Source organism: Orbicella faveolata, unplaced genomic scaffold, assembly GCF_042242905.1.
Source record: "Orbicella faveolata isolate gen_17 unplaced genomic scaffold, um_ofav_v1 contig_25, whole genome shotgun sequence".
In the NCBI taxonomy this organism is placed as follows: domain Eukaryota; kingdom Metazoa; phylum Cnidaria; class Anthozoa; order Scleractinia; family Merulinidae; genus Orbicella; species Orbicella faveolata.
The window spans coordinates 13,767,501-13,786,857 of NW_028301553.1; the positions used below are offsets into that span (position 1 = coordinate 13,767,501).

General features: G+C 38.9%; 1 protein-coding gene across 2 annotated transcripts in view; it reads left to right on the plus strand.

Annotated features, from left to right (window-relative positions):
* LOC110069457 (cohesin subunit SA-2-like) overlaps positions 1-19,357 on the plus strand; it is a 31,252-nt gene that overhangs the window by 9,723 nt on the left and 2,172 nt on the right. For both annotated transcript variants that reach the window (XM_089294178.1, XM_089294179.1), the window contains exons 17-38: positions 318-472; positions 772-842; positions 947-1,006; positions 1,977-2,025; positions 3,846-4,030; positions 4,681-4,770; positions 5,480-5,539; positions 6,147-6,215; positions 6,734-6,808; positions 7,503-7,576; positions 7,860-7,944; positions 8,176-8,256; positions 9,394-9,486; positions 10,366-10,423; positions 10,994-11,113; positions 12,022-12,152; positions 12,726-12,899; positions 13,420-13,502; positions 16,229-16,375; positions 16,740-16,852; positions 17,311-17,355; positions 18,114-19,059. In XM_089294178.1, the coding sequence (XP_089150304.1) occupies positions 318-472; positions 772-842; positions 947-1,006; positions 1,977-2,025; positions 3,846-4,030; positions 4,681-4,770; positions 5,480-5,539; positions 6,147-6,215; positions 6,734-6,808; positions 7,503-7,576; positions 7,860-7,944; positions 8,176-8,256; positions 9,394-9,486; positions 10,366-10,423; positions 10,994-11,113; positions 12,022-12,152; positions 12,726-12,899; positions 13,420-13,502; positions 16,229-16,375; positions 16,740-16,852; positions 17,311-17,355; positions 18,114-19,059 (2,964 nt within the window). The remainder of the gene's footprint in view (positions 1-317; positions 473-771; positions 843-946; positions 1,007-1,976; positions 2,026-3,845; positions 4,031-4,680; positions 4,771-5,479; positions 5,540-6,146; positions 6,216-6,733; positions 6,809-7,502; positions 7,577-7,859; positions 7,945-8,175; positions 8,257-9,393; positions 9,487-10,365; positions 10,424-10,993; positions 11,114-12,021; positions 12,153-12,725; positions 12,900-13,419; positions 13,503-16,228; positions 16,376-16,739; positions 16,853-17,310; positions 17,356-18,113; positions 19,060-19,357) is intronic.

The window sequence follows — 19,357 nt, forward strand, 5'->3', positions numbered from 1 at the left end:
TTTTTCACAACATGCGCATTTTCAAAAATTGGGGAATATTCTTGGATATTCCCCAGTTTTAGCTGAGGAATCTCTGGTCATGTGAGGCGTTTAGACTAATCACGGGCAAGTGAAAAGATTTGATGGATTATAAAATATTTTATCATGCTTGTACAGGTGAGACAGGCATTGGAACATGAACAGAATGCAACAAAGCAGAATTGCTCAGACAATTTAAGTTTGGTGTGCCAAAAAGAAAGAATATTAAGCAGCTACATTGGTCTCCATGCATTACTGAGGATGTTGTTACAGGTAAATTTAATGTCTTGTTTTTGCAGGAATGACCGGCTGGATGAAGAGGAATGTCAGCAGGTTGAGTTTCTTGTGTTTTGTACAAGTCGCAATGTTGCCAAAGCTGCTGGAGAGTTCCTGAAGGAGAGACTTGTTATGGCTGCAGATGAAGAAATAAAAAAGGCTAGCAAATCTAAAAGAGGTGAAACTTCATACAATAACATTATACACTGGATCTTTCTGCAAGTGAGGATAACTGTATGTCATTGATGGCTCTGAGTTTCAAACAAACTAATAGGGCCAATGTGTCTCCTCTGCCACGAATGACATACATCCTACATGTTTCTAGGTTTTGAGTAAAATGAAAAGCATTAAGTTAGTGTTCATGTATTGTAGTAAATATAAACTGTTTTAAGACCAGTAATTAAGAGTTCAAATCGATAGAAAAATGAGGTTAATGTTTTTTCTTAAAAAAATTATTCTTTTATGATTTTGTTGTAGGGAAGAAAGCTGACCAAGAATTAAAATCTGTCCAGTTAAAGAAACTGATTGAGTTTTTTCTTGTTAGTGAGGTAAGTGAACCAAGATTATAGAGCACCTACATGTACATTGTACTTTTGGCTTTTCTGTCTAAATTAGTTGGGTTATAAACAAATTGACATGTTTTGTTGCCTAGGTCCATAACCATGCCGCATATCTTGTTGACAGTTTATGGGAATCCATGGACCTACTAAAGGTATGGTAAAATAATCCATTTAATGGAATTAGTCAGAAATGCTCATTGCAGCAGGACAATGGCTCTAGCTGCATGTGCATCATTAACTTTGTAACAAAAATGTGGAATAAAATGATACGAGTTACATGCAATTAATGCCCAAGTCGCTAGTGGAGGGAAGGTGCCTACGAAGCCCGGGGGCTGCAACCGCAGTCACATCCCCAAGGCGCTAGAACACCCAACTGGCCTGCCCAACCCGCAACCAAGCCATGAGCCCCCCGCGCCAAGCCCCCTACAGGCACCCATCACACTCAAGCCAGATGGCATTGGTGGAAAAAAAAAAAATGCTGAAAAGAAAGGCCGGGATAGGGAGGGAACGCCGAGAACGGCTAAACTGTAATTCAATCCACAACGCCACACTAACAGAGCAATGAACACACTGCAAGCACATGGGACGACAACACATGTACTAACCAAATATACCGCTGGACAATGTCAGCCCCAGGGCTCTCACAACCATATGACTGTTGTAAACACTACAGAATACACCAAACGCTAAACAAACGCTAACAGATGGCCAAGGCACTAACAAACGCCTACAAAAATGCTACTGACCAGACTCGCTCCTGGTCATAAACTATGAAAAATTTCATTGAACTATATCAAACGCTACAAAACGCACCAAACGCTAACCAAACGCTCACAGACGGCCAAGACACTAACAACCGCCTATAAAAACGCTACTGACCAGACTAGCTCCTAGTCGTTAACTATGTTAAATTTCATTTAACTATATTAAATTTTCAATGATTCATTTGGAAGAAAACAATTAGTGAAAAGCTGTACGCAGGACAATGTTAAGTTCAAAGAATGAAGTGCCAATGCAAGCACATGTACATTGTGAAGGTGTACACATGAATAGTAACAAGGGACAGCTGACCATGACCTTGCCTGCAAGCCAATTGACATAATTATACTTGTTTGCTAATAGGATTGGAAGCTGATGACTGATATTCTTTTGGATAAAGGTGACAAACAGGGTAAGAGAAATTATTTTTTTTTATGGATTCAAAGCTTGTTTCGATTTTTGTAGCCTACATCTAACCTACACATGTACATTGTATGATATGCCAAACTCACTAATAATTAATGTTATTTAGGCCAGTTACATGGAAAGCAAAATACATATTTCGCGACACTTAAATGCACGATTTTGCAAAAAATTGTATTTTGAATCACTTTAACTTTGCGTTTTTGAGTAACACAAAATTTGTTTCCTTGGCAATGTTACTTAAACATGATCTTTGAATTTAGTAAACTGACTTTATCGAAGGTACAATAATGCCAAGTGACAAAAACGCAATGGTGAGACTGTATGTTAACAGTAACATAATGTGTTATGTTCCCGACACTTACTTATCTGCGTCACTTTAATTTTGTGACTTTTTTAAATCGCGAAATTCACAAAGTTAATGTGTCGCGAAAATTTCAGGTGGGTCCAATAACAACAGAATTACTAGCAAGACTTGAAAGCACAATGCAAGCCACTCTCTTTAATACATAATGTTGGTAATTAATTATACTGTACTTAAACTAGTTTCAAAAAAGTTCTAGTTCCCGAAAAGACTTTCAGGACCCTGTCTTTCTCTGAGACTTCCTTGGAAAAATATCGAGACCCCCAAGACGTGAATGCAAAAACTGTCGAGACTTCTTCACAGACAGGCACTGTAGAAATTTTCAAAACCAAAACAACTATCTGAACAATACTGTAAACTGTCGTTGGCGAGATTCGACTGCTAGAAACGGCTGATTTAAATGTCGAGGGAAATAAATCTTTCTCTAATTATTTCTGTAGTGGTAAGTTTGTAAGTATGCATACAACAACAAATCACCCATCTATTGGTACGCTAAATGAAATGTTATCCTTTTGCAGTTCCGCACTATTTTGCTCATGAAAAACATTTCGTAACAAAAAAGAGCATTTATGTTGCTGTCTTGTTTGTCAAATATTTCTTTCAACGAAATTAACATGTTAAGTTCCCCGTTTATGTACCACACAGCGAAAAGTAGACATACGTGCTGAACAGCACATGCCCAGTACCATGATATGTCCACAATGAAATTCTGGCATTGTTTCCGAGAAAAGTGTAAATTTTGTGTTTGTCTTCCTTGAAGAAGACAGAAACTAGTTCAGCCAATTTCATTTTGTTGACTAGCCAAAGCGGTTTGTGGAAATCGAAAACCTACAGTACTGGCCAAAAATAAATTTCTACTAGTCTGTGGCTAGTTGGCTATGTTAGTGTCGAACCCTGTTTTTACTGGTAAATTGTTAATTGTAGATTTGTAAATATTTTGTGGCTCTTATTATTGTATTTTTAGAGAGCCACATGTTTGTTAACTTTTATTTGCTATCAAAGGTCAGCACAGATGAGGGTACTAGTCCCTGCAACTAGTCCCCTGAAGAGTTTACATGAAGGGACTGGTCACAGGGGCTTGTCCCATGAACAGTTCACACGAAGCGTTTTGAGGAACAAGTCGCAGGGACTTGTCGCAGAGACCAACTAGATTTTGAAGCAAAAATGGCTAGGTCACATGATGGGACTTGCTGCAGGGAGTAGTCACAGGGACTGGTGCTCTCGTGTGTGCCCACCTTAAGTGTCACCCTTGTTAAATAAGGTCTCTACTACTATTACTACTACTAACACATGTAATGCTATCGTAAGAGAAACTTCAATCTGTGAATGGGGGGGCGGGGGTTAACTTTTTCCAAAATTCGTAACCAGCAGCATTCCTCATTCTTCAAGAGATACATGTAAAACCTAATTCATGTAAATAATTATATATATATATTTTCCTGAAGGTTTGAATGACAGTGAAGAAATGTCACTGATTGACATAATGGTTTGTGCCAGTAAACAAGCATCAACTCGGCAGGGTCCCCCTGGGAGAACAGCAAGGAAAGGAAAGGAAAACAAGTCTTCTGTGAATGACAAGAAAGAGCTCAGTGCACATTTCATGCAGACACTTCCAAGCTTGTTGAATAAGGTACAGTATGAAGGGAATGGCTACCAGAGCTGTCTAGGTTAAAACTCAAAGGAAGCCAAAGTGATTAGAGAGTTGCAATGTGTATAGAGTGACAAAGGTTAATTAGTGACATAAAACCAACTTCAATATAGTGGTGTACGCCCAGTTTTAGGCAGTGTCCATACTACACTGGAGAAATTTGAAAACAATGTTTTCACTGGGAAACAGCATCAAAGTTTTCCATCCATGCTATGCCAGAGGAAGTTGAAAATGCCATAATCACTGGTCATTTTGGATTTGTGTTTGAGGAAAACTCGGATGGGGAAATCACATGTTTACCATGATGTCATCGTTTTCAAAGAGCTATGTTTTGACTTTTCAAAATGTCTTAATCCACTCTAAAACACAAAGCTGGCATTTCCATTTCCTCCAGTTTGAAGAGCTAAGATTTGGAGAGCTAAGGTTTTGTGATGGATTAGTGTGGATGGTAGGCCTAGGTGTTGAAATAAAGTTGCATTTTCAAATTGTTTTCTCCACGTAGTGTGGATGGGGCCTAAATCTAATAAACAAGTGTTGAATTGTACTAGAAGAGATTTTTGATACATGTGCGTATTATTCATATGAGGGTCGTAGTATTGGTCATTGCACTGATCTCTGTCCTTTTGTTTCAGTTTGGAACTGATGTCGAAAATGTTATAAACCTTGTTTCACTCCCTCAGTACTTTGATCTGGAAGAGTATGGACAGAGGAGATTGGGAAAGGTTTGGGAATATTTAATCCTGTATTTTTAGTTTCCTTTACCTACAAGTATTCACTGATCATCAGTTGATGAATGTGGGAACTGCTGGTGTCTTAAAGATTCGTATGGAGCCCTGACACAACTCTTGCACAGTAGGGGGATATCCATGGCAATTCCGTGGGCAGGAAACACCCCAACACTGTACAAGCAATTACCAACAGGAGTTATCGCTGTGAAAGGAAATCTTGCAGTGGAAAACTAGTTATTGAAATTGTAAACCAAAAGTTCCAAATGGATAACAAGTAGTTAGAATGCACGGAACCCATAAAATTTAAAAACCATTTTATTTTTTGGTAAAATCAAACTAAACTCGTCCAGCAGATGACTTTTCGTATTGTTTTGGTCATCCATACAATTTTTTAGTCGTCTCTGATGACTGGACAGACAACTGTGAATATGAATCCCTGCCCGTGGCAGAGATCAATTTAAAAAAGATCAGCCCAAATGAGACAAGATTATAATGCAAATCACAAGAGATCCTTAAGAGCAATCTTTGGCCACTATGACTATTGTATCAATGTAGATACCACAGAGTGAAAAAATTCTGATGTGACTTTGAGCTACAAATGTAACTTTGCCTAAATTGGAATTACTTGGCTTCATGTACACCTATGGCCAGTGAAATAATTTTCACAGTATTGGTGATAAACTTTTTTGTTATGATTATTCAGTATCTGGATGAACTTTTGACGCAGCTGAGTGACATTGTTGAGAAGCACTCTGATGTCAATGTAAGTATGTGGGTAGTGCTGGTAAACACTGGAGTTCTTATCTCAGTGACATCTAATTTCTTCTTACAAAGAGACTCTTCGGACCATGTGTACTGAAGACATCTGCAGGTGAGTCTTAATCCATAACCTTGATTGACCCTCAATTGACACTCAATTGACATCTCAATTGATACTTGCTCGAACCTAGATCAACACCTCATTGATGTCTTAATCAACACTAACCTGGTGAGTGACACTCAATTGACAGTCAGTCATTTACATTGATTGACACTCAATGGCGTGTCTGTGAAAATGAGTCGACTGTTGTCTGATGTTGATCGAGTGTTGACCAGGTATCGATGGAGAGGTCAGTCAAGTGTTGATCAAGATGTTGACTGAGTGTCAATCAAGGGTCAAGTTAGGGTATCGATCGACACTCAACCTTGGATGCCTTGTGTACACATGATCCAACTCTTTGTGCCTTTTTTTTTCGTAGTTGCTGATCACTATTTTTGTTTTGACACACAGGTGTTATTTATTGTCATGTTCTTGAAACCTTGATCAACTACATAGTTTTACATGTATGTACACGTGCACTCTTTAAATGACATGATGTGTTGTTTTCAAGGTTTTAGATGAATGTGGCAAAAGTTTTAGGACACTTACAGACAATGATTACACCTTGGCTTCCACAGCTGTAAGTACATACATGCACATGTACCTTTTAGGTCATTGTTTATGTGTAATAGAATGGACTGTTTTTCTCTCAGAATCAGGCAGGAAGTAATAGGTGAAATGCTTTAGATAATAAGGTATTTTTGAGAAGAACACAATCTTCCATGCTGCACTTTTTGCATTTGTGCTCATAGATAACTCACTACAACAAAAGACTGGCTGCCTGCAGTCCAAGAGTGGTTTTCAGTTGAGTGTTGTAAAACCAAAACCAGAGTAATCACTCTCACAAAAGACATGGCAAACTATTCTGAGCAAAAAACATGCAGCTTTAATTACTCTTGACACTTGAGTGAACACCATACTATTTGAGCTGTCTAATTCGACTTCCAATTCTTGCAGAAATCAGTTTTTTTGTTTTATACATGTAGCTTAAAAGTCATAGTTATATATTGTTCAGGTACACGTGTACATCCTCTGCACAATAGCTTCTGTTAAAAACATTGTGTTTCTTATTCATAATTTTTGCTACGTTGATCACAGGATGTGTCCAAAAACAAACTCATTGATTCATTTGTGGCAAAATTCAAGGAAAATGTGAAGAGTGGTTTGGAAGCAGTAAGTTTCTTCTGAACTTGTGTTGTGTTTGGTACTGTAGAAACTGTTTTGTAACATTGTTATGAGAATTAGCCCTCAAACACACTTTTACATGCTAATACTGCACAGTCATTTTCCTCATGTTTGAGTGACTATCACAACTAAAAGTAAGTTAAAACTATATTATTTTAGAGAGCATAGCTGTAAATGAAAACAAAAACATACTGAAAACAAAACAAAACAACAGGATATCTCTGACCAATAATAAGCCCCCACCCCCACCCCTCACCCCCTACTATTGACCTTCCAGCTCTTTTGATGCTAGGTGTAAGAGTTTGTTGTACATGACTGTATGGACACACCTTCCTAGTTCTCTAAGTGGATGATTTCATTTTTCATTGCTCTATTTCACAGTTATACATGTGGTAGTAACAAAGCTTAGTTAGGCTATTTGACGATGCTCAATGCACTAACTATTGTAATGTTTGATGTTTTGAGGAGAAACAAGTTGAAGATGTTGTCTTGATGGTTGAACAAAGTTTGTCAATACCCAAGTCTGAATTTCTCCCTAAACCTCACACTAAGAACCTGGTCAAAGGCTCTTGAAGATGGGGGAGCAAAATAAATGTTTTCATAATGATATACATGTGTGTCAGGTCTTCATGGGTGAGACTTCCCTCACTGAAGAATGTTATTTTTATGGTAAATTTTCCAGGATGAAGGGGATGAAGATGATCAAGAAAGATTTGCTCTTCATGTCAATCTTGCCAGAATAACATCTTTTTTCAAGTAAGTTCACCAACTGCATTCACCAGCTGCTTTGTAAACTATTGTTTTGGTGGTTTGTTTCAAAATTTTGTTGACGATCTATCCGTTTGTCAGTTTGTTGGTTTCCTGGTTTGTTAATATCCTGCAGTTAACTTTATTTGGGGTCGGGGGATTTGTTTCTGTTAAGCAAGGGAAAATATCTTCCAGTCATCATAGTTTCCTTTTGTTGGAAATGTTCAAAGGTTCTATAAAAATCCTGTTGACTCATTAGTAAACATTTCTTTTATTATCATTGTGAATGCAGATCACACAATCTCAACAAATGGGATCTTTATGATGATCTGTACTATATCATTGACTATGCCAGAAACAACACTGTACCAGATGAGGTAAGAATAAATTAATACTCAAGACCAATAATCACAACACAAAGAAGACTGGGCCATTCTATTCTAGACAATAATTATTTGGTAAAAGGAATTGAACAGCTTTGACACAGCAGCAGTTGTAGACCTTTGAAACTAAGGTTGATACACCAGTATGCATCTGGGGAATTACATGTAGTAAATTTCCCCATTTTTTGATGCATTCCTTCATTGGTCCTGTGTTTTACGTTTCAGATACTGGAGCTAACCTTTTCCAGTATGCAGATGCTGTTGGTTTGGAATTTAACAGAAATTGATGCTGATGAACCTGATAAGGTATTAATTCTTATGAAAGGTGCTTGTGAGTGTATTTAACTATTGCATCATCAAGACAATAGACTATTACGAGTATCGTTGAAGAGCAGGGTTGTTTCCAGACAGAACTCAGGATCGCTGGTAACAGCAACAAACTAATTTATTTCCGTAAGGTGACTTCGCGAATTTACAGCACTAAGCTTCTTCAAATTTGAATCAATCTCTCTTACAGAAGAAACGCTTGCTCTAATATACATGAGGCCTAAAGTTCTAGAAAGTTCTATTTGGAACTAAATTAAGTAGTGTGACACAGTTTCTAATCTGAGTAATTACATAAGGAACAGAATGTTCTGGAATGTTCTTATACAAATTGGTCACGGCTGAATGACTTCCCGTTCTAGATTGTTCTAGAAATTGACTAGACAATTTTTCGTAACATAGACCATTTTACAGATGTCTGCTCAGTGACCTGGCCTTTGGATGGCAGCAAGGCTGGAGTTGACCTTGTTTTGATACAGACCTCACGCTTTTGTCATGTAAATGCACCTGTAGTTAGCATCAGAACAACTTGTTTTACACAACAAAAGCAGTCAGGTCTGTATCAACACAAGGTGAACTCCAGCCTCACTGCAATCCAAAGGCCAGGTCACTGAGCAGACAACTGTAAAATGGTCTATTTGCACTCCCAGTGAACATAAACCTGCAAATTGTGAACGAGGGTGGAGGACGGGGCAGGTGGGTCGGAGGGGGCAGTCTGACAATGAGCTGCTTAACAGGAAGCATTTGATCAGTGGGCTAACACCCAGTGCACTGAAAAGAGCCATTACATCCACAAGGATGGCAATTGTTTTGGAGGACTCAACAAATGCAAACTTTAACTGTAGGACTTGATTAGATACATGTAGCTTCCAAACGTTCTTGTATGTTGCAAATGAATAATTATATGACAATTCATATATTCATGTCTAACTGCAATGATCATTCATGTCTTCATGTTCTTGTATGTTATTGAAAATTTAGTCCTTAGAGTCCTGATGGTACGAAGTAAGGCCAGGGGAGTTTAGAAGGAGCCTTCAAGCCTTTCACTCTCCTGTTGAGATATTGAAAAGTTCCTACATGAATATAGGCTTACGCTAACATGTGTCTATCTTCCCACAGCATGAGATGCGCACACTAAAGAAACGTGTGAGCCAATTTATGTCTCATTGTGATGAGCTCATACAGTTTAGTTCTCCTTCCGTCCAGAGAGTGGTGAGTAAAGAAATTCCTTGTTTTTTTTTACTTCAAGGAGCTCAGTCACGGTTCGCACATATTGAAAAGTTTAGCCTAAATTTTTCAAATTTGTCATTTGTAATCCATGTTAATCTTCTCCATCCTTGTTCCTTTATGGTTTATCATTATCTCTGTGGAGTTTCTCCATCTTATTAAGCTCTTATTTTCAGGTTTCCTACCATTTAAAATAAGGTAATTTTGTATGTGACCAGAATAACTCGAAATACCGTGACTGAGCCCCTTTAATTCAGGGTTAGGATTGGAAAACATTGGGGTTGTTTACCATTTACCCCAAAATTCTGGAAATTTCGGTCAGAATATATATGGTAAGACATTCTTGGCTTGACCAACTGGAAAATTTTCAAAATAAATGGAACATCTTGAAAGGTAGTCCAAAATCTCCACTCAAAATCTCCAAGTGGAAAACGTGCTTACCATTTGCAATTCTTCACCACCATCTTGGAATTATGATCAGGTCAAACTTCTCCTTGTGTCTTTCCGAGGGGTTTTGAGTAAATGGTACATGGCCACTCCGAACGGTACTTATCATCAGGCATTTTTGCATACCATTTGCACAAACTCTTGCAAAGTGGTTTCTCCGTGAAAATGGTAAACAACCCAAATTTTTGAGCTAGAGACAACTAGTACTAGATTTAACTAATTCTTTTGTAAATTCAGTTTTCGTTCTCTTTTTTTTTTTTTTAAATTCAGTTTTCTTTGCATCATTTCCCTGAATTGCCAGTCATCAGTGAACTTACAGTACCTATGGCCTACTGTTCAAATTTGTATTGAGAGCAAAATAATAGAGAATTCTCTTAAGAATAATTTTGACTGTATTGTTTTTCCTTTCTTTTCAAGGCCTTCACTTGTATCTGTGATTTGCTGATCATATTTGCAAAACAGTTAAAGAACAGAGGTACAGTTTATTGGCTCACATTTTCTTTGCTCATGTCATTTGCTTGTCAATCTGATGAAAGAAACTTTCAAGTACATGTGGAGATGTAAGTTGTAATCCTGAACTTCTTGCCCAAAAAAATTACACAACGCTTGAATGCACAAGCGTTGAAATCTGGGTGCAAACGCACTCAAATTGCATGAAAAACAGAAACGTTCACAATTCTCACATCTAATAGTGAAACTGATATAATTCCAAGAATAGTTATTATGAAAGCTTGCATACTCAATTACCTCTCTCAGCAGTCTCAATTTTTGCCCAGATTCTTGCCCGAAAAATTAGAAAATTTCTGTACCCACCCCCTTCCCAGCTCATACGCTTATGTTCCTGTAGCATTAGGATTAGTTAGCATTTGTGAAAATGGATGGGAAAAAATCGGTGATAGTACAATGTACCAGTACACTTGGTAAAAATGCAAAAAGAATAATTGTACATCTGTGATCTTTTAGGGATACTGGCACCAAAAAAAAAAATTAGTTGTATTTTTCAACTGGTTGTGCAGAAACATATTTTGTCTTTTTCATGTTGTAGCACCTACTCTTGCTCCTTTGGTGTACGAAGCTGATCACAGTACTCAAGTACGACTGCGAGACTATGTTGTCAGCCATGTGTTTACAGACTTGGAGGAAGATGAACCAGAGGAAGAAGATGGTAAGTAAGATGTGCCTTTAATTGGTTCAGCATTACTGCATATGCAAATCTTTATGTTACTCAATGTCAGTTCCCATCCACACTATGCCAGAGGAATTTGAAAAAGGAGGCTTCACTTTGAAAATGCATCAAATGTTTTCCGTCCACACTACGCCAGAGGAATTTGAAAACGGAGGTTTCACTCTAAAAATGCATCAAATGTTTTCCGTCCACACTATGTTCATTTTGGATTTGTGTTTGAGGAAAACTGATTTAACTCAGTCAGGTAAATCACATGATTTTCGCGACGCTATCCGTATCGTTTTCGAAGAGCTCCGTTTCGAAATGCCTGCATCCTTAAATTCCTCCGGTTTGAAGCGCGTTTTCGTAAAGCTCCATTTTTGTGACGGAATAGGCCTAACCGGCGAAGTAAACCTCTGTTTTCAAATTTCTTAGGTGTAGTGTGGACGGGACGTCAGAATTGCGTATTCTTCAGGCAAGAACCCTTACAATTGCACCAAAATTTGATACGACAGCATCATCTTGTTGTGCTGTGTTGCTTGAGAGTACTGGTGAATATCTTCTGTTACAAAAATCACTCCCTTGGCCGCTAGTTGCCTGTTGGGACCAGAGAAGACAAGTGCGGCCTACATGTGTATTGACTTGCTTTATACAGACCTACATTTACGTACACATTTAAGATGTATATGTATTTTGTGACAACCTTTCGAGGCAAATTGTTTCCAAAACTTTTTGTGCATTTCAAAGCATGTCTTCAAAGTGACCCATGCCTTTGTCCTATCTTAAAAGCTGAGGTTCAAACGGATTTAACCATGTAAGGACTTATTTTAAGTTTGTATGATAAATCAAATCATTCGTCGCTTACTTTCATGAATGTTTCCTTAGTGTTGTTGTTGTTGTTTACGCAGAGGATCAGACAGACACCAGTGCTTTGGAGTTGAGTAAAAAGAGGACTGCATTGGCTGGATTCTGCAAACTCATTGCCTATAATGTGATTGACTTGAAACTGGTTTCTCCTGTTTTTGCGTTCCTTATTAAGGTGTGAAAACTATGCATATTGAAAATAATTTTCCATAGTAACTGATAATGTTTTTACCTTTTGAAAGCTACAAGTCAAAGGGAACTTGTTCGTTTTTCCTCAAATTAGGACAGGAGCTAGTTCAACATATAAACGACGAAAACGTGTCGCAAATGGGATTCAGACGCTCGCATTTAGAGAATATGAAAAATTCGACAATTCCTTTTTTTTTTTCAAAACTCTTGGTATAGTGTGATAGCCAGTTCTATGAGCTTTAAGTTGATATAGGGCTGTAGTTATCTACAGTTTAGGCTGATCATCTCGATGTAGTTTGCAATTTGTGACTTAAACTCACCTTGAAGTAGCCTGATGAAGCTTGCCGAATCAACTTTGTAACTGTCAGGCAGTATGGGGTTGGCACACAATGAGAGATGAGGCATGGATACTTCTACTCACTACCCTGATTGTTAAAATGTACAAAAAAGGAGATACACCTTTGCAGTCTCAGTATTACTGGTCTCTAATGTACTATTAGACTATATTTGTGCACTATTACAGCACGCAGAATTGATTTCTTTTGTGATTGTTGTGCAGGCATACAGTAACTATGGTGATATCATCCGTCATACCATGGCCAAATGCCGTGAGATCAGTAACACAGCATTTGCCAAAGCTTTGCTTCTGAGTCTTCAGCAAGAATTTGAAAAACTATTGGACGATAATAATGGAAATGCTGATACCAGCTCCAAGGACTATACAGCTATCAAGGTACAATGTACATGTACTGCTTTTAACCTTTTTCCTTCTTTTATACAGTATATTTTCAGGGTTGCCACAGACCTGTCGGGAAATGGTCGGGAAAGAATATAATTATTCTTCAAGGTCAGGGAAAAGTTTTACTTTGAGTCAGGGAAATTGGCATTGTGAAGAAAAGTCAGGGAAAATTGAAATAATTTAACACAGCTAAGTTAATACAAATGAAGGATGGAAGAAACATTTGGGGTCACTGTGATCTCAACAAAACTTTTCCTTGATGAAGAAGGAAAATTTGTTGAAAGCGTATCTGTCTTTATGAATAGTAGAAAAGACGGCTGTAGGTTCACGCTAGAAGCCACTACTAGATCTGACATTTTGTATTTTTCTGGTCAGGGAAATGCATTTTTTATCAGGGAAAAGTCAGGGAATTTTGAAAAGTGATGTCTGTGGCAACCATTTAAACATTGCCCAACGTTCTGGAATGCATTGGGTTGTATCAATTAATCTTTTGAATGCCCGTTGTGTTTTTCAGGAACTTGCTCATAGGTTTGCACTCTCGTTTGGCGTAGACACGATGAAGCCTCAAGCTCGTGAATGTGTTGTAACTTTGCACAGGTATGCTCCTTAAAGAGATCAATTTCAAGATTAGGTTCTTCATTTCATATCCAAAGATTTTAGTAAAATATGCTTTTTTGTAGCAAAGGTAAGTCTCTGTCAAGTGAAGTGGTCCAAACTACATGACCTTATTCCGGTTTCCATGGCATTAAGTGACTCTGAATACTTCTGCTCCTTCGTGGAAGGGATGCTAGTTCATTGAAAAGTGACCAGTATGTAGGGCCGGCCAGATGACCCGGACACACAGCACACTAGTGAGACAATCTCAGATAGTGCAGAGCGCAATTGATAGCTCTGGTACAGTAGTCCCATAAGTACTCACCCCTGCTTGGTTCACTTCCGGTTTGTGTCTACCTTGGTAGACTGCTACGGCTTTTCCCCTTTGCAGTGTGTATGTTTCAAGGTTGTATTTTCATTCAAGGTCCAAAAATTACGCACAAATTAATTACTACTGGTGTTTTATGTTGATTTTTGGTCATTTTAAATTCAATAATACGCTGAAGCAGCAAACGTGACAATTTAGCTCTTCACGCCAACTTTGTAACTTGATACTTTTGTTTTCCTCGCAAAGGCATTTAATATGAAACCCTTGTTTTCTCCAAAACATACGGAAGATATCCTTGTTTTTTGGAGATAAATGAAAGAAAGTTAAATATCTGATGTAGTGAAGACGAAACGGAACAGAAACGATGTTGTTTTATTAAAAATGCAAATTTTTACCGATGAACAAGAACTAATTTTATACCACTTTCTTTTTCTGTTGCCACCTTTGTTGTTAACAATAAAACAATTCAAAATTAACACACAACGATATTGATGGCTGAGAAGCATTTCAGCAAAAAGTATTGAAGATAAACAGCGCTACTTGGCCGATATGAATGAATCTCCTCAAAGACTGATTAAATTAATTTGCGCTTTCATTAGGTGCCACGGTGTCTGCTGCAATATTTGAGCATTTTCCTGGTTTCTTTTGTTACAAATTTACAATTTGCGGAGTATTAAAGCCACTAATTTGGGAACTTTTTGGTCTCTCTTACAGACACGATTAAGGCAAGAAATAAGCTAGCCGCTAAGGAGAAGCAATACATTTGAACCCTGACAAGCACACTATTGTAGATTGAAAACAGATGATATTTGTTGAACCGACCTGTGTGTAATTCTAAAAGCTACGCGGCCACAGTAACGTTACACTTTTGCAATAAAAAGGGACAATTGGCGCTACCTGAAAAATAACTGCCGTCCTTGGTCACATGACATGATATATAAAATACCGCGTGGAAAGATAGTGTATAACACTAACGATGCTAGAACGCATGCGTCTTACATGTTGAGCTCTACCATAAGGAAAACCACTCAACATTTGTGCGTGATTCCGTATGCAATGTATCCTTCACCTGGTATAGAAGCCACGAACGCTAACTAATTTCCGCATGCGTTTAGGGCAAATTAGGTTTGTTCTAAGGAGAGTAGTACCACAAGGACAGCAAGGGGTTACCTGAAACAAATATGCAGCTTTGCGATGTTCAAAGCTAAGTGACGGCGATGGAATGTGTTTTAAGTAGAGTACACATGTACCTTTCCCACCCTACCCCCACCACTTCCTTGCCTCTAGACTAATTAATTAATTGAAATTAATTAATTAAACAAACATTAAAGTTTACACCTTAGCGCCATAGTGCCATAGTGCCTTAGTTCCTTAGCGGCAGGCAGCTCCCATAACCATCTCAATAGTGCACTCTGCACTAAAAATCCTCCATGCTGGACCGCAAGTTGCACAGTGCAACAAACACAAAAAACGAACTCGCGCCTGTCAAGCTTGACTTTCCTTTGTTTGGGATGTCCCAGTGCATACATTACTTGCCAAAAATTTTGGACGATTAATTTTTGGACACTTTATCGCATTTCGGACAAATTTCGGCCAATTCACTGAAACATAACTCAAGCAAAGTTACGCCTACAAAACGCGAATGATACAGAAACAACATGGGTGGAAATGATAGTTTTCCCATAACCTCATGGTTTTACAGGCACAGCAATGAGAAAATTACACAAATTCTTACGTCCCCCAAACAGTATCGTTTAACAAGAGTTTGCTTCATAAAGAAAACTAAGAGCTTTAGAGCTACTTAAAAGTTTTATACTGTACTGTAAATGTTGCAGATGCTTAAAATTTCAGACGCTTCAAAATTTCGGACAGTACTATTTTCGAACACTTTTTTCGTCCGAAATTAAAATTGTCCAAAATTTTTTACAAGCAATGTACGTATGCCAGCATGCCGGATTTTGTGCCATGCGATGGTCGTGTAAAGGGTCATCCCTAACGAAAGAGCTGTTGCCCAGTGGTTATTACATTGTTCAGGCATAGTATTCATATGGGTCACTGTCAAGGAGCCACTGTCCTCGTATAGTGCTCTTGGGCGATGTGCTTATAAAGTCTCGCAGTGCCTGTCTGCCCCAGGCGTATAATTACATTTAGAAAATGGTGAACTATTGTAACACTAGCAAAACAAGTTGTAGGCAGGTGGAGCGAGGACTCCATTAGCCACACCCTTGCCGCTTTGACAAAATTGTAGGAGGTAACTATGACGGAAAACCATCCAAACCACAAAGATATCAGCATTACACCAGTTGTTTCATTCTGTGGATACCACCACCTGCCTAGTGATTCACTTAGTGGGGATAGGTATGTCTGTCAAATGATTCTTTCTGCTTGTTTATTTCTTTAGGGAAGGAATCTTGTACAGCTTAAGGAGTGAAGACACTTATGCTCAAAAGGAGATAGAGGAGCCACCAACCAATCTGCAGTTCTTGGATGTACTGAATGAATTTACATTCAGGCTGATTGCTCAGGACAAATCCGGCAAGACTGGAGTGTAAGAATGAGATGAGAGCGTTCTCATTTAAGAGCGTGTTTTCTTAGTCAAACAAACAGAACTAAGTATGGCTGTTGATACAACAGAACTCAAGGTTATCTAGTATTTGACTATCCTTTGTTTTGTAGAATTGTTGTGTTTGGAAATGTGGTCAAACACTGTCGCGAGTGTTTGATATATTACTTCAAGTTGTTTTATGCTGTGGAAAACAGAGTTCCAATGATCCTTTAAGCAACAGTACTGAGAGGCTTCTTCAGTTGCTCCTCCAGTCCCAAAATTTTGAACGGAATTCTTGAAAACTTAGATTTATAAAACAAAGTAGCTTGTACGTTAGTGTGATCTTTGATATATTTTTTTCTTGCAGTTTGGCATTTCTTGATGAGCATGCAAAAGAAATGTTGAATAAGAAGGGAGGCCAGTGGAGTCCGCTGATAACGTACAGAAATGGGTTAGCTGGGCAAGATGAAGAAGAGGAAGGTATGGAAAAAGAAAGAGATACAAGTCAACAAGCGAGGAAAGAACGAAAAATTGATCGTTCTTGCTCTGAGACATTGTGGATGAGGGGTTAGGGTATTGGTGAAAAAACAAACTCTCCGCTCGTACTCTTACTAGCTGTATTTTATCTTGATAGCTAGTCCCAACTTCAACTCGTCAGCCATGTGATGATTAACCACTGGTCTGTCACCTGTTATGTAACAGTCTCAACCATGTTATGCCTAGTAGAAATTTCCGTTTCTACTTTTTGAGTTGCTTATGTGAAAGGAAGCTGGTTTTTTTCTTTCTAACTAACTAAATTGTATTTGTCAGTTTAAATCCATTTGAAGAGAAGGCAGCAATAAAAAATCCCCACTTTCTCGTGTATAGCTTCCTCCTCCTTTCTCTCTTTTGTCATTTTTTGGTTAACGCTTTATGTGGTTTTTATGTTTACCTTATAGGACAGCCGAAACGGAGTCGGGCAAAGAGAAGACTGCCCATAGAAGGTGAACTTTATGTCATTGACAAATTATTTAAGCGTTATGTGTTGTTTTTGCACACTCTATTATTCTAATGCCTAAGAACTACAGCACACCTGTAGACCGTACGTAGGCAGTATGTAACAAGAGTTAAAGACTTTGAATGATTTGTATGCTGGATAGCAAGTTGTCTGGATGTCGAGTCATCTAACACTGCTTCTCCAATCGGAGGCGCAATGGCTAATGGTTTTTAGCGCGCTGGACTCCGGATCAAGCGGTCCAGGTTCGAACCCTGGCCGGGGACATTGCGTTGTATTCTTGGCCAAGACACTTTACTCTCACAGTGCCTCTCACCACCCACGTGTGTTAATGGGCACTAGCAAATTAAATGCTGGGGGGGGGGGGTGGGGGGAGTAATCCTGTGATGGAGTGACATCCCATGTAGGGGTGGGGTAGAAATACTCCTAGTCGCTTCATTCTACGGAAACCAGGATACGTTCCACCTGTTTAGAACACTTGACCCAACACAGTCTTGACTTTACCCTACCTTGTGCTTCTCCGTGTAAATCGTCTTGATTTTTGGAACCTTTGTACCACCATAAAGATTTACTATAGTCACTAGTGATCTCGCAGTTTTACTAATTTTACTACGTTCTGTCCATTTTTTGACTGTCATGCTACGTGAAAGATTTCTGAAAAGGCTCTATTCGTCATCTCTTCTCAGTTATAATTTAATTTTCTGTTTGGTTTGTTTTTGTATTCATTTTGTTTACTGCATTTATAAGGAGACGAGAGTAAAGAGGGAGAGTGGCTATCAAAGCAAACTCGAGTGGCGGAGGTAAAGAAGAAAAAGCCACAGAAGCCAAGGGGGCCTCGCGGACGGCCTCCAAAATCAACTGCATCAACAGCTCAACAGACAGAGGCCCCCTCGGCAATACCTGCTAAACCTGTAAAACCTACCGTTGAGAAGGAGGCGAGTGATGATGATGACGATGATGCCATTTCTTCAGGATCAGGAGAATGGACTCAAGAGGAGCAGACGCCGCTGTCCTCTGTACAGAAGAAGAAACCAGCAGACGCCAAGGCTGAAGAAGAAGGAAGGGTGACTCCCACTGCGAAACAGGAACAACAAGAAAGAAAGCACCATGAACTGTCCCAGTCCGACGAAGAAAGAGATGAGGAACATGAGGACGGTGGAGAAGGAAGGGTGTCTCCTTCTGAGAGAAGAGAACAACAGAAGAGAAAGAAGGACGAATCGTCCCAGTCTGACGAAGAAGGAGACGAGGAACATGAGGACGGTGGAGAAGGAAGGATGTCTCCTTCTGAGAGAAGAGAACAACAGAAGAGAAAGCGGGACGAATCATCCCAGTCTGACGAAGGAGACGAGGAACATGAGGATGGTGGAGAAGGAAGGGTGTCTCCGTCTGAGATAAGAGGACAACAGAAGAGAAAGCGGGACGAATCGTCCCAGTCTGACGAAGAAGGAGACGAGGAACATGAGGATGGTGGAGAAGGAAGGGTGTCTCCGTCTGAGATAAGAGGACAACAGAAGAGAAAGCAGGACGAATCCTCCCAGTCTGACGAAGGAGATGAAGAAGATGATGATGGTGGAGAAGGAAGGGTGTCTCCGTCTGAGAGAAGAGAACAACAGAAGAGAAAGCGCGAAGAATCGTCCCAGTCTGATGAAGAAGGAGACGAAGAAGGTGACGACGAGGATCAGGATTTTGAAAGGTAACATTTGACGGAAATGTGTACATCTAAAACATCGAATTTAAGTGTCTGGAATGACACTACTGATATAAGACCTAATCATTCTCTACACAATTGTCTGACTGTGCGAGGTTGGTCAAGACTAAGACGAAGCGGCTTACGATTAACAAATCATCTTCTTCGTCTTTACCATAGTAGCCCAGTAGTAAAACCCGTGTATTTTTATTATTATTATTATTATTATTATTATTATTATTATTATTATTATTATTATTACAGTTAAATGGACCTTTCTTGCGATGCGGTGGTGATTTTGAAT